The sequence below is a fragment of the Phasianus colchicus genome, chromosome 2, assembly GCF_987193195.1.
Source record: "Phasianus colchicus chromosome 2, bPhaCol1.hap1.1, whole genome shotgun sequence".
Classification (NCBI taxonomy): domain Eukaryota; kingdom Metazoa; phylum Chordata; class Aves; order Galliformes; family Phasianidae; genus Phasianus; species Phasianus colchicus.
Genome location: NC_143437.1, coordinates 41,499,515 through 41,523,413, shown reverse-complemented (window position 1 = coordinate 41,523,413; position 23,899 = coordinate 41,499,515). Strand labels below are relative to the sequence as shown.

Here is a 23,899-nt window from a genome sequence, read left to right as displayed (position 1 = left end):
TAATAGCATTACCAGGAAAGGAGGTGAAAGAATTTTCACTGTATGAAGATGTTCCAAAATTGGAAAGAAAAAGCAGAAAATAAACATTTAGATGAATATTTCCATCTGAAAAGGATCAGTAGTTAAGGGACTGTGGAATGTGAGAGAATTTTTAAGGTGGCAGAGAAAGTATTTGATTATTTGCAGATTATATCTAGTGTAGGAGTTGAGGTAGGAGATAGTATTAGGATTATTATGAAGCACCTGCTTCATAGGAAGGAAACTAAAATCTTAACAGTATTCAGCATAAACAAGTGTACATGGTATTTACACTGAAGAAAACCTCTTCAATCCTTATGTATGATCAAATAAAGTTATAAAAGTTGTTCAAGAAATCTGATAGGCCCTTACTATAAAGCTTCTTCAGTATCTTTTTTTTTCCTTCCAAAAGCATCATCGTGTGATCAAGAACTGCAGTCAGCCCTGGAGGAGGCTAAGCAACCCCAGAAAGATAATGTGTTCATTCCAGAATGTGCTCAGGGTGGTCTTTACAAACCAGTGCAGTGCCATCCTTCCACAGGCTACTGCTGGTGTGTTCTCGTTGATACAGGACGTCCTATCCCGGGTACATCAACAAGGTAAGGGAATGTTCAGCGCTTAAACCTTTAATGAGAAGATGGAGAAGATGCCTAGATGTGCATGGACTAGCATGTAGATTTCCATTACTCGTGGAATTATATCATGTAGATATATTCCTTCAGGAAAATGAAGTGAAATAATTCTAAGATCCATCAAAAGTAAGGCCAGATGGCCAAAGACCAATGCTACAGACAATATGGTCCCCTAGTCCTGTTTTTTTTTTTTTTTTTTCATCTATTTTATGGTGATTAAACCAATGCTTGAAGCAGCCCAGAGAAAACCTCACACTTCATAGCCTCAACATACAAGAACCAAGAAAGATGGTCTATGACAGAAACCATGTCCAACCTCAGAAATGCTCAGTTATTTTTCCAGCAACTTCCTCAGCTATTTCATATGACTTGCTTTGGTGGAACAATTGCCTGGAAACCCATAGAACGGAAATATCATTTTAGTGTGTTACTAATAGAAGCTTTAGGAGTTCAGTCATCTCAGCTGAGCCGGATGCACGGTAGTGTTGTAAGCCACATTGAGCAGATGTAGGCAAGGCAAATATCAGATTCCAAAGGATGTTATTTGGGCTGGTTATTGAGGTTTGGCCCTCACAGGAATGCTATAAAAGCCCATATAAAGCTGGCAGGAAGTATGGGTATCTTGATGCAATCATAAACCATCTAAAACTTAAGCAGAAACCATTTTTGATCATTCGCCTAGTGTTTATGAAAGATATTCTAAACCCCTTGCTGTAATGTATATTCTTGTGATGCAGTTTTCATGTAGTCTTCAAGTGCTGATTGAGTGATAGCTGTTTATACCATAGTCTATACCAATTAAAGTAATAGATGGAATGAACGTGACTTTATCAGTGATCTGTTTCTGGCAAGCTGAGGTCCATAGGTTGTCAAAACTAAGTATTACAAATTTGGTCCTGAAATCCAGGATCAGTACTGAGACTTCAAATGTTCTTTTTCTTCTCTTCCTTTGTTCTCCACCCCTAAGTTTCTTTTCTCTTTCTTGTATTTAGTGATAATCCTTCACTGAATGATAATTTAAATCATTTTGTAGAGCCTTAGTTCTCATTTTCTAAATTAAGTCCAAATCATCTTGTTCTGGTGAAGCAATAGGATTTCCACTTTTTAGTTCTCTGTATGACTGTCATTTTATTACAGAATAGATAGCTTGGATTGGAAGGAACATCTGGAAATTGTCTTGTACCAGCTCACTGCTCAAATCAGGGTCAGCTAGAGCAGGTTGCTAAGACCCATATCCACTTGGGCTTTTAATATTTTCAGTAGACTCCACAGCTTGTCTGGACAACTGTACCAGTGTTTCATCAGCCTCACATCTTTAAAAGGGGAAAAAAAAAAAAAAGAATTAACTCCCTTACATTTAAATGGAATTTCCAGTTTGTGCCCATTGCCTATTCACTGGACATCATTGAAAAGAGTCTACTTTCTCATGATCAGATGTGTATACACATTGATAACATCTTCTCTGGGCCTTCTCTTCTCCTGACAGTACAGTCTCTGAACAGGCTTACTCAGTCTCTCCTTATTATGTCAAATGCTCCATTCCTCTACCATTTTCATTACCCTTTTCTTGATCCAAGCCAATATGTGTATGTCTCTCACGTTCTGGGACCCAGGGCTGGATCCATTGGTTAGCAGAAAGGAAGATCACTCCCTTGGCTTTCTGGTAATACTTTTTCTAATGTAGCCCAGAAGGCTGATGGGCTTTTTTGATGCAGGGGCACATTGCTGTCTTATACTCAGTTTAACACTGAACAGAAATACCAGGTCCTTTCTGCAAAGCTGTAATTTAAGTGGTTCGCCCTAGGCTTTGCTGTGTCATGGGGTTTTTCCTTCTTGAGTAATGGAATTTTACATTTCCTTTTGATTAACTTTGTGATACTCCTGTTAGCCAGTTTCTCTAGCTTGTCGAGGTTTCCCTGAATGACAGAACGCACTTGGTGTACCAGCCACTTTCCGGTTTTGTATAATTAGAAAACTTGCTAAATGTCTACTCTAATCATTACTGAAGAGATAAACAAAAGTGGCTCTGTTATTGAACCCTAGAGCACACAGCTGGTGACTGGATCCCAGCTGGAATTTCTCTGTCTGGCCATAATACTTCGAGCCTGGCAGTTGATCCAGGTTTCAGTCCACCCCACTGTTCATTAATCTAGTCCACGTCAGTTTGTTTATGACAATATTACAGTCATAGTGTCAAAAACCTCACTAAAGTTAAGATTAACAATGTCTACTGCTCTTCCCTCATCTGCTGAGCAAGTCTTTCCCTCTATAATGAGGAGTGCAGTGTTGGACAAGCAGTAAAATGCCCAAGAAGTAAATAAAAATGTAATATAAAGCTGGCTTTTATGAAAGCCTAGAGAGGATATCCATTTGTCTAAAATGAAGTAATACATGTAAAGGGTACAAACAACAATCTCCCTAAAAGTCTTATCAGAATGGCCTCTTCCATCTTGCTTCTAGTGCTTTCTGGACATAGAGCGTGATTGTCAACCCTTTTACTCAGCAAGGCCATGACTTTGTTTTCTCACCTGTGACTTTGAGCAGCTAGGATCATAGGCAAAATAATCTTCCGTCCATTCACACATGATTCTCTAGGATAAGGTGCTTTATGAGTTTGCCCAGTGTGGAGAATTCCTGTGAAACTCTCTATCCTCCAGTACTACGTACACCTCTAAGCCTCCAAGCAGGCTGCTCAGGGATATAAAGCAGCCTTTATGAAGCCATTGATGACTCTTGATACACGCTCAGTGTAAGGTGGTTTTTTTTCTTTTTTTCTCTCTTTAAAAGTTCTTGAAGAGTAAATTGGGGTCTTTTGACTACATTATTTTTAACCTGACAGTACTCCATTCTGACATGCTATCTCTTTCCCAATGAAAACTGAGGCAAGTGTGTTTTACTTATCAGTTCCTAGTGTGACTGTGTCATCATGGCAAATTTCTCATGATTCACTTTATCTTTCTTGAGTTGCTTTAAAGAGTTAAAAGTATGCTTCTCATATTACAACATTTTAACAGCTATTGGGATTTAATAGATTTAGCTCGTATGCGACGAGCTACATCTGTATTTAACAAAAATATAAGGTGAAGGGGTAGAAGAAAAGAGGTGAGACAAGAAAGCGTAGGCAGTAACAATAACAGAAGTAGATGAGGAGAATGCATAGTCAGGTATCAGATTAATCAGGAGCCAGGCTGGTTGCCAGATACTGCATTAGTGCATATTGCTCAGAGATTTCCCTTTCACTCTTTTTAGCTGATTGAAGTCAGCATCCATCAGGTCTCTAAATCCTAGTCATGCTATCAAAGCAGCTTCTATTCTTGTTGTTCCTGTACCTCTCCCATGTCTGTGAAACAATACTGTACATTCTTGAAGTAGCCAAAATTAGGTGGACCAGTGGGCAATTTCATCAGATGATGTGAAAATAAATTATGCACTCAAAGGAAGAAAAGAATATATTTTTCTCTATCCTGGCTTGTAACTAAAGTCTGAACACTTGCATATTGTTCCTTGGGGCAGTCTAGCCTGAACTCAGGACACAGCCACCATTCAATGCTCTTAAAAAGAATATTTAGTACCAAAAATCTGAATTAGTATATTTAGACTAGACATTTTAGTATTTAGTATGTTCCTCAGTAAATCTGATTTTTGGGAAGCTAGAACAGAGCATTTCAAAGATGAGCAGTCAAACAGGATACGAAAGAACCTAGATTCAATTAACATGTATGAGCACGCATACATACGTGTACACAAGTCACATTACTGTGTTTAACTTAGAGTTGAAATTTCTCTTAAATGATATACACTGGATTCTGCAGCTTCAATTTACTGTAGATGAATGAAAAAACAACATTTCTCAGAAGGAGATAGTGCCAAACTGAGTGAAAAGCCACCAAGAGTTAATCATGGGATTGTAAGAAGCAAAAAAATTCAGCAGCAGATGTTGCCATGCTTCCAGTCTTGCTTGAAAGATATTGCAGTGGTGTTGCTCTAGTCACTATTTTTTGAAGGTACAAATAGCGTAGGGTTTCTTGTTACAGACTGGACTAACAATCTGGCTTTAAGTAAATTTATCAGAAAGAAGAACCCAAATATTCATGAAGCAGGTGGAAATGAAATTTTTTTCCGCAACTCATTTCAATCTATTCCAGCCCAATTCCCGTCCTTCCAGAATCCTGAACAGTTCTTCCCTCGTTTGAAATGCTAGCTTAGCTGTTCCTGGTTAGCTCTTCATACATAAACTAACATTTGCTTTGGAGAGGATACAGTAGTAAATGCATTTAGTGCTGCAGTATTAACTAAATACAGTACCTGCTTTGCTGTGATTTTTGAAGTTGCTTTTGTGGTGTTTCACAACATGAGTACTGTGTCAGATGCCAGCATTTGTTACGTTGTTTATAGCTTTTTGATCTGGTAGGCTTGAGGAGAGCCTCACTTTTAAAATTTTTTTTTAGACTAAATTTTTTATTATGGATTTTTTTTATAGCAGTTCTCCACAGTTTTCTCCTTCCTTGGTTTTCCTCCCTGTAGAACGATCTGTTTGGAATCGATAATAATTATTCAGATTCCCTTCAGTAAGTGGAAAATAAGCAGATAAATTTGCATTGCCTCTTCTGAATGAGAAACCACTTTTTTCCCTGAACAAAAGAAGGTACAAGTTTAATTGGAATTTAGTATTGAAAATTATTGGTAAATTAATTTAAACTTGGCTGTTTTATTTTCTTCATGTTTGTTCTTTAGGTATGAACAACCTAAATGTGATAACAGTGCCAGAGCTCACCAAACCAAAACAAAGGATTTGTACAAAGGACGACAGCTTCAAGGTCAGTGGAACAGATAAACACAGCATCGTGCATTCCAGTTCTTTGTCACTGCAATAACTTAGAAAGCAATTCATTACCTTGTACCTAAACAGTATATCTCTTAGATATTCATGCATTGATTTGGAACTAAATGAAGCATTTGGCTTTGAAACAGTGTGAATAAATATGGATCTTAAGATGTTGTCAGAGAAAGCAAGGTGCATTTTTTTTCAGTGGTTATGATGCTGTTACTGAAACTGGCAGTTTTTCTTACTTATACTGTGCCAAGAAGTGATCAAAATCCTTGGTAAATTGGTCTTTATCTTCAGATCAGTGTAAAAAATGTATCGACTTACTGTTTTCAAAGAGTAACCTTCAGTTTACCTTAGAAAAATATTAATTCTTATAGGGTGTTGAAATAAACTTTGGTGCTTATCAGATTTTTTATTTCCCCCCCCCACAACTTTTTATAAGAGCATGAGAGATCATATTTCTGGGTAGCTGAGCTACAATAGCAGTCAGATTTGCTTTATTTTTGGATTGGTCTTTTAAGGCATGTAAATAACAAAGTACAGCCCATTTTAGTGATAATGCCCAGGCAATGGGAAAATTATGAATCACTGCATCTGTATTAAAGAATCAGAAACAAGCAAGTGATTTGAGCAGGTGTTCTGTGTTATGAGAAATATTTTAGTTTATCACTGAGAGAAATGTGTACACAATAATTCTGAATTAAACATGTCCATCAGTGTTGAAATTTGTCTTGAATGAAGCAGACATTAATGTTCTGTCATGAAACAAATGCATTTAAGAGGGATAATATAAAAAGTAAGAAATGTGAATGATATGTTATTATTCCATATGTAATTTTATCGTGTTTCACATAGAAAGAGGTCAATCATAGCACTAACAATAAGCTGTACAATTACAATGGATGTAGAAGTGTGACCCCAAAACATACCTGTCTGGGTATGATGGGACATAAAGACAGGAACACACATTCTAGACAGACAAGGAAACATTCATGCAATTTTAGATGGACCTGTTTTTTTCTTAATTTTTCCAGAACCATGGGTGTTATTCTGGTCATCCATGTTCAGGGAAAATAGATGCACACAGGAGAAATAAGCTATCTAGGTACAGCACTATAAATCATGGAAAAGAGAAGGTAACTAGTATTTGCTTCACTTAGACAAACAAGATAAGAGCCAGAGGAGATACTATTCCTCTGGGACCATAAGAGAAGCAGAATAGTTTTCCTCAGGAACAGCTTTGGTACAAAAACAAACTACCCTGAACACATCTTGCCTGGAAACTGTAAAGTGTTTTCCAGCTGTTAGAGCAGTCAGACAGCAGTCTTCTAAGGCACTAGTAATGGGGCAGAAACTCTGGTTAGGTTTCAGGTAGTCTATGGTCAGTTTATGAGAGAAATAGTAGGAAAGAGGCTGGCATGATTGAGGTACACTGCATTGTCTTTTATCACATAAGATACTGAACAGATATACTAGGAGATGAAAAACTGATTTATGCTAAAATTTAATTTTGGAGCATGACTTTCACTGCTCTTTGCAAGTTGTGTCCTTTTGGTTTCCTGTGCTAAGAAAGGGGGGATGAACATGCCTGTCCAGCAGTTTTGCTGTTTAGCTCTTCACAGTTCAGCAAGAGCCATGTGTGCCACATAAATCCCCATATATGTAAAATTTAGTGGTAAATACAGCTCTGTTGACAGTCAGATTTATTAAGTTTATCCATCATTTCATCAGACAGTACTTGCTTACTGAAGTTATTTACTGCTGCTTTAATTTAAAGGAAGTTAGCAGGTAGTTCAGGGATAATATGGGATATATTTTACAGTCTGTGCTCCATGAAACCCAGTGGAAAGCTGGCCACTAATTTCTGTGGAAATTAGATCAGGCTTATGCTCACATGTACTCTGTTTGTCTCCAACAATTTCTATCAAAACAGCACTTGCATAGTTGCAGGCTTATATAATTACTTGATTTCATTTGTGTATTTTTCTGAGTGAGAAAAACTTACACTCAAAGGGAGTATAACTCAAGGAGAGAGTGAAAATTCAAGAAATAAATTTGGCACTTAGTTCTGTAAAAGATATTGCTTGTAGGTTACTTCTGCCTTTTCTCAAAAACAAAAAGCCTGAAAAAGCATTTAGCAGCTGGTTTCTAAGAGGCATAATGAGGAGCATCCAGTTTTCACACTTCTTTTTCTTATGCAAACTGGTAGTGCTTTTATACAGTGCAGTAATAAAGATTTATCCAAGTTGGGATACTTTACCAGTGAAACAATTAACAAGAATTTTCCATGCTGTAAGCTCCTTCCTGATCATTTCATAAAGTTGGGCAATGGTCTTTTGATTTTCTGTTACCACTTATGGTATTTTGTGCTATGTGAGTTTTAGTCTAGCAAACCTCTACAGCAATGTGAGCTCATAATATTATTATCTTATATATAACACAGATTTGATCTCCCAAGTTCACATTGCTTACCCACAAATTATCTTTGGCTTTCAATGCTTTATGTTGTTTTAAAATAAGACAAATACCAAAATTTCCTAAAATTTCATAAACAGTTATGAGCTAGCTAGAAAAACCTCCTTCTTCTACTCTGTGGCAGCATGGAGTAAGTGCATACCTTTAGAAGTAACGGATGGAGTAGTTTGCTTCACAGTTACAACTGTGTTAGAGGTGTTTATTGTTCTTTCTCTCTTTTAAGGTTTTCTCTTTTCTCTCTCTCATGGCTAGTCTAATAAATACTCAAGGGATAATCACTCACTTGAAAAACTTCTCTCTTACCATCATAAAAATGCAAACATTACATTAAGTAAAAATGAATTGAGTTTGTATTAGTGGAAAGAGCATCTTGGACAAATGAGACTCAGCCTTAACCAGTAACAGGTAAAGCCATACAGTTAATGCAAGTCCACTTTTCAGTAGAAATGGACCACTGTTTCTTGAAGTTTCTCTACTGTAAGCAGCGCTGTAAAGGCATGTTTCCATTTGAGTTGTCTGAAGTACAAGACCTGATTGCTGAGTGGTGCCAGAATTGAATAAAAACAAGTAAAAATAAAAACAATCTGCCCTGACTTTCAGGAGATAATAACATTTTCGACAGGATGAGTTTGCTTGATGCTTGATTTGCAGCTTATACCCACAAAATTGCAGTAGCCATAGGTGAAACCACTATGACTGCCTGCTGTGTAAAACTAGGAAGATTTTGAAACAATTATTTTATTACTATGGATGATCTTAAATAGGATAAGATCCAGTGGTACATCCTCAGGTGGATTAAATTGGCATAGTTATGCAGCTACACTGATTTATACCACCTGAAAACTCAAACTTACTACATGTTAAGCCAAATATTTTTAGCAATAATTTGCAATAAATCACAATGCAGTTTTTGGCAAACACTGATATCTTGTTAAGGCAAAATTGTAGAAAGTAAGGGCCCATTATAGTCCATGGCAAAATTCCCACTGATTTAAACTGTGCTAAGAGTATATCCTCACATCCCGAGGGTAACATAATATAAAGCATCTGACATTGAAGGCTAATCTAATGTTTTTAAGAATGATCCAAGCCACCTGTATCTGTTAGATTGGACTGGAGGTTATATAATAATAATTCTTCCCATAAGGTTTCTAGTCCTTTTTTTTTTTTTTTTTTTTTTTTTTTTTTTTTTAAGGCCAAAGCATTTTTCTGAGGTTACTTGTGGTTTTGGTCCTGCTTAGAAACCAGTTATTCTGAGATAATGAAAATGAACCCAAAAAGGAGTCCAGTGAATGTCGCAAACTAGGGAAAGTAGATTTTTTCCTTTCTCACAGAGAGAGTTTTCAAACATTCCTATTTTGACCTTTTGTTCACCACTGTGTTATACAGTAAAATGGAAGCCCAGTGATGAACTGACATAGTCTTCTGTAGTGCCTTGAATGCTTTATTTCAGACTTTTGCATAACTGGCATGTTAAAATGAAATTGAGTTTTCTGCACAAGCCAGTTGCAAATATTTAAAAGGGTAAAGCATGAAGGCTAGTTAAAGCTAACCCTGTGGATGATTGAATGAGGTATAGGTGCCACTGTGTCTTTCACAAAGTCATTAATCATTGCTCAGGAAATATTAGTTCTTGGATCTGTATCTTTTCAGTCTGGGTCTATGGGCGAAAGAATTATACGTATTATATAGCTTTTAATAGGTCAGAATAATCTCAGAGAAGCATCATTTTAGTGACTATGTGAGGCTGATGATTTTTTCAGAGAAAAAAAATCAAAAAAATATTTTAAAATATTTTTAAAATTTACTTTAGATCATCTGGTATTTAATTTCTCTACTGAATTTAGTAATGTGATGCACTCGCTAGAGAGAAGACATTGGGTATTGCCAGAAAATAAGGAAAATCCTGATATAAATTTCATGTAAAACTACCTGTGAGACTTTCCTGTGTGTATGGGGTGGTCGCTCCTAGGGCACAGAAGGGGATTGCATATATTGGGAGTTATAATATATGTTGCTATTTATTTCAAAATTCTTAATAATACATTTCCTAATCCAGTCATTCTATCAAACTTTGCAGTTCCCTGGGATTCAATGGGCACGTAAGTTCCATGTAGGCTGCTTATTCCAAAATAAAGTTTGCCTCAAATTAGAAAAGCGCACAACTAAATTAGGCAGAAGTGTAATACAGCATATGTTACATACATAACATATTTCAGAGTTTTCTTCACTAACTGCTAAGGATCTGTCTGTATCCAGCAGGGAAGTCTTGAATCTTTGAGACTGTGCTCATGACTGCTGCTGTATGTCAGGATGGTGTGGGCTCCACAGCTGATCAGCACCACTCCTGACTGTAACCAGGCTTTGCAGAAGGCAGTTCCAAAGAGAACAAAGAGAGATTTGTGAGGTCAACTAGGTTGTAAGAAGTGCAATTCTCAAATCTTCCAAGCCCTCATAGAGGGACCTTAGATCAGTAGTCTGCAAATTTTGTTTGCCCCTGTCAGTAAAAACACTTTTGAGTGTACACTTTCAATATATGTATATATATATATATATAAAAAATATTCTTTATATTTAAATTAATTGTATAGATTATTTATATTCATAGATTATACTCCTTTACTTGTATAATAAATATGTTATTAAAATGTATGCAAACACAAGAACTAGAAAAGAATGAGAAAAAGATGAAACAAAACTTTAATTTTTTTTAAAGATATTTTTTCCTACACTCAGTGAATTGTTTTGCGAAAGTCCCTGGAGTGTGTGTGTTCTCAGCAACCTGGAGGAAAGGGACTTGATATGTAAGAGAGCAAGACATGATAGCATACTGGGACAGCGCCAGACCATTCAGCTATTTTGCCTCAAGGGCAGTTCTTTTTCTTATTGAAAAAGTATGCATCAAATGCAAGAAGGATCTGTTTTAAACTCCACTGTGTGTGAGGGCCAGAGAAACTTTGGATAATCTTTTGTATAGTTCAAGGCTTTTGTATTGTTACTCGACCTGAGAATTTTTGCTTTTTATTTTTATTTTTCCCCTGTAATACAATTCTTATTATCAAGAATGTGAGGAGTATTATGGGGAATGTGATTTTGCCAGCACAACTTTCTTTAATTATAAGTACAATTATCTGTTTGTGAGCCAAAAATAAAGAAATCCAAATGAGTGAAAGACATGATAGCTTGAAACAGGGACGCAGTGTCAAGCTGGTTTTTCAGACTTAACTGGGTTTCTATGGTTTTGTGGTTTTATGTCAGACCATTAATTTTGTTTATCTTTCATTTCAGTTTGTTTAAATTTCTTCTTCTTTTTTTTTTTTTTTTTTGGAGAACTTGTCTTTTAAAGTTCCTATGGTTGTGATACTTCCTCTCATACAAAGGGATAATTTGGGAGGGGAAACTGTAAAACTGAAATGTAATACTATCTACTGACTTGGGTGAATATACAGACTCAGTAAGTCCATATACTGAAAGTCCTGAAAGTGTGCCTTTTTGAAAAAGGGACGCTTCTCAAAATAGTAGCATTCTTCACCACTAAACGTTTTCTTTTCCTGAGAAGCAGTTCTCAATTAACTCAGACAGAATCCAGTAAAATGCAGCACTTGCACTGAAGTTGCTGCAGATTTCTACTTGTGAAATAAGATCAGTATTTCAGTTTTACTTCATCTTTCCTGCACTCTTCACGATCTCCAAGAGGTCTCACTTCATATGATTCTCATTATATTTTTTGATTGTAGAGCATTTATCTAAAAAGATGAGTATTTGGGGGGGGCGTAAAAGCATTGAATTAAATGTGTGAAAGGTTTCCATTTTCAGTAGTTTGGGTTTATTCAGTGACACAGAAAGGATCCAATTTAGCAAAATGGCCATGTTTGCTTAGCCTCTATGAGACAGATTTTGAAGTCTCAGCTTGAACAAAGAGTATGGATCACTGCCCTTCCTGCTTGCAACCCAAAGCTGAAAAAACTGGTTTACATCCAGAGCTGAGGATTATCACTGTATTTCTACTTTGCTGGTCTACATTTGAAGGCATGCTATGAATCTTTGCATTTTACTTATTTAGATTTCCTCATGCACATCTCTTGCACAATCAGTCAACTTATAAAAAAGAAAAATCCCTTAAAACTCTACATTTCATTTGAATTTAGGGTGTTTTCTTGTTTCAGTGCCTTCTAGTGACTCAGTTCTCAGTTGTTATTCTCTCCTATAGATCTTCATAAGTTAGTTTAACTTTGGCATTCAAGCAGCTCCTATTTTCTCCCAAAGTCATGCATGAGAGCTCCTGATATAACTCCTATCATTTATTTTGCATTTGTGTTTTACTTAAGAGAAAGGCAATTATTCTAACTGCTTAGTTTTCTTCCTGTTGAAATGGCTTCATTTTCTGTTCAGACGGGATATTCAGCACTGACTTGAACAGTTTATACTTTGTGGAGCAAACCTCGTGATTTAAGTTATGGGTGATTTGTGTGTGGATAACTACAGTTTGCTTTTGGTTGTTGGCACCACATCTTCTTTTTTCCAAAGTTAAAGAGAAATAATTGGAAAAGTCCAAACCACAATGATGCAAGACCTGCAGCCAAACAGCCATCATATAAAGTGACTTACTTCAATAGCAGCCCTTAAAGAAAGAAAGCAATAGAGACTTAACTGCTTTTCCTTTGCAGGTATGTTCCACTATACTGTTACAGCTGCTCTACCTCTGATCACCAGAACCTTAGGGAGTTTCCCAGCACCAGCCTACCTATCTTTTTTACTGTAGTTTCAGACTGCTCTCTGCTTCCCCTTTGGAGGTAGCACCAGCACTGACACCAAGGATAAAATAACTTACCACACATTCTTGAATGCGTGAATGACTAAAAATTTGCTTGCTTTTAAAAGTATCAATTACCTAATTGAGTTTTTCTGATCATAATACAGATTATATATGTACACCTGCCTTCCCATGAGTTCCACGTTGTTAAGTCTGTTGGTATGTAGCATTCTCCACTGACCTGTGATTTAAAGGGATTACATTTTTATTCCGTAACCAGCTTTTGGGCTGGATGAGCTAATATTGAAAGTATCCATTTCTATTATTGAGTATTAAAACTCTAAGTTGCCTCTTCTGAAGTTTAAAAGTAAAAATAAAAACATTTGAAGTTTCTGTCAGTTTTGGCTGAGTGTGCTACTCTTGTCCTGAGCTCTGTATGGCTTTATTTACCAAGAGACACTTGCCAAAAAGGCACTCCACTGAGAAGACACATGCATTTAAGTGCTGGATCCCTAAGTAGTTAATGCAAAGCTGGTGCATATGTCCACAGCAGCAATGGCAGAACCATGAAACCATGTTACATGGTTAAAGAAAAGAGTCCGCCTGCAGCTTAGCTGCACCTGCAACAAGGATAGGAGAGGTGAGCCTTGACTTTGAGGTGGAGATGGGTGCTGTAGGGCCAGGTTTGTTCCTCCTCAGCTCCCTGATGCTGGGGGAGGAGGTCAATGACTGTTTTTCCTTCTAAAGCACTAGCTCTCTTCTCTGAGTTGTGGAGCTGCAGGAGGGAGCCCAACTTTCCATCTGTCTGCTTTCTTGAATGTCTGAATATCTTTCCAATACCACTGACTTCATACAGGTTAGTGAGAAGTGAAGGGCTCTTTCCATGTATCCAAGTCCATTACATTATCCTGTGCTAGAAGCCTGAAGCAATTGCTGTGAGGGATGCACACTGGGCAAAGAAGTGGATGGTGAAGAGGAAATCTGCATGTCTGCACAGCAGTAAGCTTCATGCATCACCAGAGCACTTGGTGGATGGGATGAGGGAGGTACACAAAGCACAGACTGATGTTGCAAGCACTGGCTGAGTAAGGATGCCCACACTGTAATAGAGCTATTTAGTAATGAGCAGTGGTGGCCTGGGGAGGATGTTGGGCTAAGGCAGGGTTTTTTAACAACCACGTGCATCTATTGGTAAAACCTTTGAAAACAGAGGTCTGCAGCAGTAAGCCCTATATTTCCAGGGAACAGTACAATAGCTTCAGAACAGCTGAACACTCTGTCTCTGTAACCTATAACAGTTTGCTTGGGCTTTTTAGTAGCTTCCATATTGTTACCCTTTTGTCAGACTACATGATTATAGCATATAGTCTCCCAGTAAGCAGCTTTGCTCCAGAGGAAAGAAAGCCTGTAAGTTATTTTTCAAGGCTCTGCAAATCACATTTATTTCCTGCACACTCCCTTCTGTACATCTCCTCCTGTCTATAATTACTAATGGTCTAGTTACAGTATTTTACATTTTTTTTTTCTTACCTAAATTTGTCTTTATTTCTTAACAAAAGAATATCTTCCCCTCAACCGAAAAAATAATAAATACTAATACTGGGGGGAAAAAAAGGCTCAAACAGATAACTCAAGAGCTGCTGTAGTTTCCAGTTATGTTCATGTTTGTCCAAAAAAAATTACAGTGAAAGCATTTGAGCTCTAGCACAGCAGCAGTGAAAGACACAGCTGTGTCACAACTAGCGAAAAAGAAAAGTTGGCTAATCAGAGGTGATGCTACTGGCTCAGCAATAGCATTTCATTCATAGCTTTATTTAATATTACCCTATAATTTAATGTTTATTTTAAGGGGCTATATTAGAACTAACAAACACTGACTTCATTTGCTTCTCAGCATTAAAAAAATGCTGGAGCCTATGCCAAGGAACACAAATCCTGTTTCTCACCTCTCTTGTTGCTATCCTCCCTTTCCAGTCAAATCCCTTGTTAAGTGCAACGACCTTGCCTTCTGTACTGCTCTGTGCCACTCCAGTCTGCCTTTGGTGTGAGCTGAGAAGGTCCCTGGCATGGGACACATGTCCAGAGACGGAGAGTGTTCTGTGTCTGGCTGCTCTCCTGGGAGCCTGTCACCCAGATGTTGTACAAACATTGCCTTTGCACCAGCATTCTCCACACGAAATTCTGATTGTCATTATTGTCTTCTGGGCCAAATTATGTTTGAGAGAATGCTTTCCCCTAGAAATGCCTTCCCTAAATCCAAGTGCATATCTGAAAAGTTACACTGACAGTGATGATGCTGTGTTTGTTTATTTCTATTGAGGATGTAAACTTGTGGGTATATAGAGCCTCCTGCACTTAATGGAGCTGTGAGATGGGGAGTAATGACTAATGTCCTGCTGAAATTTAGTCTAATGAAGTCCTGGATTTCATTCTCCTTAAACTAGGACTTCATGTAGATTCCTCAGTCCTGCTTCCTTATGACAAGTTCTAAGCAGCTCTGCATGGATAAATATTCTGTATTCCAAGAGATGTTTGTCAATGATCAGGTGCTTAAAAGTATGCAGCTTTGCAAAATGTTTTGAGGCAGCACTTAAAGACTAATATCTGGGCTGAAAAACAGTGTATATTAAGCGGCTTTATTTCTTTTAGCAAGGGCTATGCAGAAAAAAATATGGATCAACCCAAGGTAGTTCTTGTCTTTTAGAAGAAGTCTGTAATTTAGAATGTAAACACCTCAGATCCTTTTAAAAAAGCTGCTTGTAAATACATGACCATAGATACAGAGGTATTGTCAGTGCCCTGTGTAAAATCCTGACATAAGCAGAGTGAACCTTTGATCATACTGGAACCTGAAAGGGATTAAAATATTTGCTGTGACTGAACAAACTTTGACGCTGTCTTCCTAATGCTGCTAAGCTTCAAGAAATGCATTAAAAAAAATACATAATTTCTGGTAGAGTGAAGATGTGGGAGAGGTATCTCATTAAAATTAGGGGCAACTAGATTGCTGTTTTGGGGTGAAAAGTAGGAAAAAAACAACGCAGGAAGAGAGAAAGATTGATGTAGTATAATCTCAGTGTTTTCTGCCAGAATGTCTGTAATCCTTATCATCTTGCAATCTGAGAGATAGCAGGAAAACACTGAATGAAAAAGGCAAAAACCTTTTAGTCTGCCAGGACTGTAATCATATTGAAAGATGACACTTGAGCCCTATCATCACAGACACATAATAAGACATTATTTCCTTTAAGAAGCATGGTATGGGCCTTCTCCTTTTCCATCTGATAGAGTATATACTGAATAAAAACATGCCATTGATTTTTAAGGCCGTTCCCTGCAAAATGGATATCTTGCACTGTTTTGTTTTCATATTTGGATACAAGACCTCCTTGATTACCTGGCAGAAATAACCTCATGCTTAATCTGTAGACAGGGAGAAATAAATATTTTTGTTTCTGAATGGATGTATATCTGCAGTTATATTTTCAAGAAGGGCCAGTAAAGATTAGCTATTTATTCCTCACATTTAATCACTTGGAAAAGTGTTCCAGTTTTGAAACAAAATGAGTATTTCATTCCCAGTATGTTTAATGGGATTTTCAGTTCTCAAAAACTTTGCAAATACCCTCTATTGATAATAAACCTAGTAATTCTGTGTTTTGTATCAAACAATGACTTTTTGCAATCCAGGCAAAGTTATGAGGTTAGGGCTTGTGAAATATCAAGCCATTACAAGGCTTCCCAATTCATAACATTCTGTGTAATTTAATGCATAATACAGAAATGACCTCAGTTTTGGCTGCTGAGTAATGACTGAAAGTGTCAGGCAAATGAGCTCATCTTGCATGACAAGGAAAATGCGCAAGATGAAGTCAAAGCTGTTCACACTCTGATCTCACATCAGTATGTATATTTGCTAAGGAAAATATTTAGATTCTAGCCTGCTGCATGAATATTTCTGTTCACTTGCTTTTGTGGAGAAAGCTGATTCTGACCAAGAGTGTTTTCAGTGTGCGTGTTTTCTAGATACTAGCATGACTTGCCTGGGAAGACCAGTGACAGATTATAGAATAAAACAGTACATGAATATCTATCAATTTCAAAGTTTATTGATAACTCAAGATAACTCTGTAAGCTGCATCCAGTCTGATGGAGATTATTTATAGACCATAGTAGTAATGGAAGAAGACTACTTACTAACTCACTGGTCCAGAAATAGGATATCAACAATAGTTGATATCCCCTTGATAGATGTCTCTAAAACTACCTGAAGTATCACAATGGACCACTGAGAACAAGCACGCTTAGTTCCTGTGGCATAGACTAGACATGAATTTGTAAATGGTAACTCACATCCTGAGCTCTCCTGAAAGTGGGACTGGTCCCGAGCACAAGGGACAATGTAAGTGTTGCGTGTTCTCACTAAGGATTTATTTTAGAAAGTAAAATATCAGACTTAAGGTAGAGTTTCCAGCTGAGGTCCAAAAGTTATGTTCTCCAAGTCATGCAGGAACAAAGGCATGATTGACTCTACATGTATCTTGGTAAGGAAGTGCTGCGAGTCGTGAAACAGACACAGATAAAAGAAGGCATACCTGCACTAATATGAAGAATGTGGGAACAAACAAGAGCTTGGGAAAACTGCGTGCTTAGAGCGGTTATTTATTGGTTTTGCACTATTTTATAGGGACTCTTGTGTAGTCTGGGATCCCAGTGTTCTGGGCACTGTACAAACAAGGAACAACAAGATGATCTTTGGAAATTTTACAGTGTAGTTGATTGCAAAGCCACTTGGACAATGGATGGACAAATGCCATCAGTTGAAGAGGGAGAGAAAGTTCCTGCCAGAAAGTTCCTCAAAGTGCTTCAGTCTGCCAACATGTGTCACCTCTGTTTCACGCTGGCTGAGCTTAAGCCAGCTGGCTTTCAACCAGATCCCTTTTTGCATCAGGTATTTAGACTGCACAGAATACATTTCTTTGGACTCAGTGAAGAGATGTATAACAAATACTCTTGTTCACAAAGAATGATGTGTATACAAGACTCTCACTGGTTTCAAATACATGATGTTATTCCTTGTGTTCAGTACAACTTGTAGGCTCCTGCAACTGAGAGCCCCTGAAGAGAAAATAAAGTTATTCCGTAAAAACATCTGGGAATTCTTTCAAGGGTTCAGAACGCTTCACAAGATTCAGAAATTTGCTTCTCTATAGCTCAGCAGGAGTGCTACTGTTCATAGATTCCTGGTGTTGGCATTTGGCAGAAAGCCATGAATAATTTGGGGAAATAAAGTATTCATGAATATTGCCCTTTATGCTTGTAAGTTCTAGAATTTGTTTGCTATCTAGAAATGTCTTCTAGTAAAAACTCTTGCTCTGTAAGTCATCCACAAGCAATTTACTGTAAATATTCCTACAATACAATTCATGACCTGCTGAACCCTGATCCTGCAAACACTTACTCACATTCTTGTTGTGATTAGTCCTGTTAAAATCAAAGGAACCTTTACATGTGGTTATAAAGTTAAGCCTAGGCATAAGAGTTTGTAGGATGGTTTATGTTGGTTCCATAACCCTTAGTATTCTGCATTCTGTATAGTCTCTTGATTGCTAAATGAGATGCAGGCTCTCAAAGCCAGTGGAAAGTTAGCATTTTTCAGTTATTGGGTACCATTTACAGAATCCACCCTTACAAATCTGAATTTTAAGTACATAAATTTGTAGGTTAGACATGCAACTTGAAATTGGCTTTGGAAAGCAGCAAAACAAATGCAAAGTAAAGGTTATCAAATGAAACCGATTCAAAAATCAGAGTGAATATTCATCAGCATTTTATTTATGATTTATTCATCGCTATAGAACCTTCTATACTGTGAACATTGAAACAGGGAGAAGTACCAATAAGAAAAGAGTTTGTAGGTTCTGTACTTATCCACAGTTAATAAGAGAAAATGTTTACTAGATGTTGGCAGAATTAGTCACAGAAATACAACCTGAAATCTGAAAAAATTAGCTAACTGATGAAGTAAGCAACATCTAGGTATAGTTATTGATTGGTACGGTCATTTGTATATTTTACCTGTATTATGTGTTATCTGAATTGTGGTGAAAAAATATGCTACATTTTGAATTTAAGTGACAAATTGCTTTTGATGTTCACTATACAATCTCACCTTCTGCCATTATTCTTGTGTCTCTGAATTTTCAACATTTCAAGCAGGAAAGCATCCTAGAAAGCTGCATTAGTTATGTATGTGTGTGTATATGTGTGCACTTAAAAAATAACCAGTGGCTAAAAGGAGTTACTATTCCATGTATGGTGGAGATTTCCATCCCACAATTTAAGTTCAGAGAGGTTACCTTTAAATAGTCATGAAATAAGGTCTTTGAAGCACTGCAAAGAGAAGATTCCTGGCACTCCATTAAGATATGCAGCACGTTTCCACCCTTGGAAATTTTTCAGAATATCTGGTACTCGATCCATTTGAATAAAGAAAGTCAATTTTGAGATAATTAGAGAGGTATTTTATTAGTTTTATTTTTTTTTCTCCCACTGAGCTCTGCATAGGCAAATTCACAGTACTAGAGGAAGAGCTGGAAGGATACAGAAGTATTCCTAATAAAATGTTTTAAAGCTCTCTAAGAGATTTATGCAAGAGAGTTCTGGATTTTTTTTTCCTTTTTCTTCCCCAAACACATGTGGCTTGTACACCATTTTTGAAGGCACTTTGGGGTGTAACATTTCTACTGGCATTTCTTTGGGGTGATATGCGCTTGTAATTTCACCACAGCAATTTCAGCAGTAATGTGATTCTGATTTATGCAGGTTAAAACCCTCTATATGATAGTTTACATAGTGCTAAATTTAAATCTATATCTATACTAATGTCTTCATGTGCATGCACACATATTGTCCCATACATCTCAGCTCACCCTCCTATGAAATGGCTCTACTTACGCTTAGGTTGGAGTTGTGTCAGTGAAGAATCTTGTCATGTATCTTGAATGTTCTGTAAGCTGCATACTATTTCTGCTATTATTTACAGTTCTGACACACTTCAGATAAACTAATTAGAATTTTCTTTAGCATCATTCAGGTTGACTTTAAGAAATCAGAGGTTTTGCTCTCAGGATTTTTTGTTTTGTTGAGTGCAATTTTATGACAAATTAGAGAAATTAGTAGATGAATATAGTGCTAAAAAACCTCCAGCATTAGTTCATAACATCCAGATGATTATAAGGATAGCTACTTGAAAATTGCTTGTAATTGACTTAGCAAATAGTAGTTTATTGGCATGTTTGGCAGTTGCTTGCTGTAAAGAAACTTTATTTTACTTAATCTGTAATACAAATATGTAATTCAGAATCTACTTCTAATTCCTTGCTTTGAATTGACAGTAATCTCACCATAGACAGTTTGATTAGTCAGGGTTTAAAGCAGTATAAATGACAGTTGTTAACCGCAATAGTATACCTGCAAGTCTGTACAAAGGACTTGGTTATGAAGTGGAGAACTCTGATATTTTCATTAGAATTTTTATAGACTTCTGTTTTACAGAAGGGAAGAAATAAATGAGGTTCATTGGCAAGGGCTGTCAGGAGGTTTCCAGAATTGTGTTACAATCCATGTATTTCACATGAACACCAGCTTTTCCTGGACGGTATTGCTGGGACTTGGAACGTGAGTGTCATGCCTTCTACTCTCCAGAAATCCACATGGAGGGCATTCCTCCATTTCCGCTCCTCCACTGCAGAGCAGAGTGGCTCAAACACCAGACTCTGGAGAGCCTGTGCTGAGATGTATTTTTTCAATTCCTTCCAAACGTGGTAGAGTTCAGCTTGCTCGGGCACGAATGTGGGCCAGGGGGAAGATCTGGTGGATGAAACCTGTAAGGGTTTTAAACTATTCCCTTATGAGAAGGGGACTGCTTCGGCCTACCTTTCCTGTAGGCACATTATTTGCCTACATTGTTTCACTAAATGTTGTGTGACACATTCCTCTTGTGGTGGGGACAGCCATGCTATGCTCTGTCAGTGAGCTCAGCATCCTCAGGTGACGTCATGCTCACTACATACATGGTGTACAGCTTGGGAATATCCACATTTATCAATGATTTCAAATCATTCCAGAAGCGTTAAGCGCTGGTTTACCGTGTACTGATCAAAATGGCTGTTAGGGCCACACTCTTCATCCCTTTGTACTAGCTTTGCATACTTACTTTTCAGATTTCTCATGCAGACCTATTAAAAAACTGAAGTGTATTCTAGCGTGAGAGAAAAATTAACTTTCCAGCCCTTACAATAGTCTCAACATCTTTTCTCTTGGAAAAGTAGGAAGGTTCCTTCTGAAAAAAATACAGTTGGTGCATCTTATGCTGGATATATTTCAAAGGACTGCATTCTGTATACAGTATGATTTTTTCTTTTTTCCCCTGACAAGCCAAGACACTTAGCTAACTATTAATTTTGGGTAAACATCTCTCTTCCTCCTTAATCATTTAGTGGAATCCAAGTTTTTGGATATGCTTGTGCAGTATAATTAGAAGACCAGCTGGGCTGCAGAGGCTGATTATCTAAACTACATAAACAGCACCTACAGAGAGTTCATGCTCTGAATGTCATTGATAATGCTATATTGATTTGAACCAGTCATGGATAAAAATAATTGATATTTGATATACAAACACAGTGTCATATTTTGAAGGGAATTGTTTTTCTCTGATTTAACTTAGTCTGGTTCCTACTGAATCAAAGAAAGCTAGTCCCTCAGGTAAAAGGAAATTACTTTTGTTTCCGGATTTCTTTTTTTTTAAACTCTATTTTTTTTTTTTCATGAAATTCCCATGTTCTCCTATCTCAAGCTGGCCTAAGTTTATTTTCTTCACAAACACTACAATGCCAACTTGTAATGAACTGTTTAAATTCATGTTCTCTGTTCCAACTGTCCACTTTCCTTGACAGAATGCTGACTTCATCCTTTGTCTGATGTGCTTCTTTTTCCTTCGTTTTTGTTTTATGATTAAAAAATCAAGGCAAACTGAGCCACATCTGTGTCTCATGTGTTTACAAGCCCAGTTTGTGATGTCTGTGAGCTGTGCAGGATTTATATCTATGATTTTGTTCACTAAATGTGTTTTTCAGTTGGGATTACGAAAAAAATCTACACATTTGAAGTTCCTATAAAAAATCAATTTCTTGAGATACATATTTTGACCCCAGTATTAAAAGAGTGCATAGTTCTTTTAGTGCCAAATTTGTGGTTCGAGGCATGCATCATACAACCTTACTGAAAAGTTGGCACATGAATCAAGGAAAGAGATTAATGTGCAGTGCAGTGGCTGGATATGTACGGTACAGAAATCAGGCTTTAATTTACAGCTCCCTGTATAGCTTGGTAAAAAAAAGAAGTCTCATTGCTGTAGTGCTGGCATTTCCGATGCTTGGATTAACAGGGCTCACTGTTCATCTTGAGTTGGTTTTACTTTCGAAGTTCATTAATTTCCCTGACACAGGCAGGTGGCTTGGTGAAGCTAGGGTTATTTGGGAAAGCTGAAGTCTTCTGGGAGAGTAAAAACGGTATGGTTTATTCTACAGTGAAACCTTGTTTTGTCAAATTCTTAAACTGCTTGTGTGTTAAGCTTGGAGACCTAGTCAAGCATCTGGGTGAATGCTTTATTGTTGCTAGCTCTCGTTCATCTCCAGCTGTGGGGTATCTTGTGGGCAGGCTTCACTTGATAGTCACCTCATGAGGAAGGCTGGAGGGGGAAGGAGGAATGTGAGCAGATACACACTGCTCTGATTCTTTGCAGTCGGCCCAAGGAAAGTCACCCTGTGAAACAGGTCAGAAAACTCTGGTTTATATTAGAAGCATGCATTTCTTATCATAAAACTATTAAATGAATGAGTCTATTAAACCTGAGCTGTCTAAATGCACAGAAAGAGAGAGGTAACTTGTATCCCTTATATCTCAGATGATGCTCATGAGTGAACCTGTTTTCAGTCATAATATATTTATGGATGCGTTTATTAAATGAAATGTTTGTTTGCAAATGTATTTTTTATTTAACTAAGGATTCATGTTCCTGTACATAGGCACAAGTCGTTTCCTGTCATGGATTTGTTTTCCCTTTCAGAAAGTACTTTAGCACATTCCATTAGTAAACATCTGTAATTTGGAGACAAGTAGGAATTAACTGCCTGTGCCTATAACTTAACCAAAATTTGAACTCCTTTATTCAACAGCAAAATATTAATTCCCCAACCCTGCTATCCCCAGTTGCCTTCTTTGTGTTTTATCTTTGCTTACAGATAAACCAGAACACTTTAAAACAGCAAAGATAAAATGAGGACATTCTATACTCATTATATTCTCAGCAGAGCCTACAGATAAATGCCTGCCCTAAAATAAGAGCAATTTATTCTTAAAAACTGTTTTGAGAGCTGTGCAGTTATATTCTTGTTCAGTGTTTCCTGATAACCCCAGCATATGTGGAATCTCTCATGTATTTGAGAGATGAAATATAATCTGTTTTTATGCAGAAAAAAATGGAAAACCTAAGGATTACAAAAAAAAAAAAAAAAAAAAAAAGTTGTAAAATGTGAGTTTGGAGCTCCCAGCTTCTCCTTTACCCTTGGTAAATGCTTCTATCCTTGTAAGTCAGTGAATTCCCTAGATTGCTATTCGCAGTTGCTCCAGTTGACCACAGATGTCAGAATAACCTAAAATGCACTTAATAATCAAGATAATCCTGGATTCTTTACTAAGCTGTGTCACTGAGTATAAAGTTTGGTGATGTTACTGAAGGTACTCCATGAGAACCCCAGGTTTCCCCTCCATTTAAAATTTGGTAAATTAAACGTAACCATTTTCATGACAAGAAAATGGAAAGGCAACTGAAATGAAGCCTATACTCCGAATTTTGAATGGAAAGATGCCTATCAAATTGAGATATAAGAAGTGAACTACCCTGTGCCATATTTTGGCTATATGAATGAACTTTTTTTTTTTAATTATTCTTTTTCATAATATCTGAATGTTTGATTCCCTCCAACTGCCCTACTTTTTCCACTCCACTGTGAATTCAGCTTTATCCCACTGAAAAGTATATTTTCTCTCTCTGATTTTTGTTTCATAATTGAGACATTTATCCTAAATAATGGACAAGTCAAACACTCAGTTTTAAATAGAATGGAT

At 37.1% G+C, this 23,899-nt stretch overlaps 1 protein-coding gene across 7 annotated transcripts in view; it reads left to right on the top strand.

The window, feature by feature from the left end:
* The window catches only part of SMOC2 (SPARC related modular calcium binding 2), a 134,531-nt gene that overhangs the window by 91,740 nt on the left and 18,892 nt on the right, over nucleotides 1–23,899 (top strand). For all 7 annotated transcript variants that reach the window (XM_090135468.1, XM_090135467.1, XM_090135472.1 and 4 more), the window contains 2 exons: nucleotides 431–617; nucleotides 5,385–5,467. In XM_090135468.1, the coding sequence (XP_089991594.1) occupies nucleotides 431–617; nucleotides 5,385–5,467 (270 nt within the window). The remainder of the gene's footprint in view (nucleotides 1–430; nucleotides 618–5,384; nucleotides 5,468–23,899) is intronic.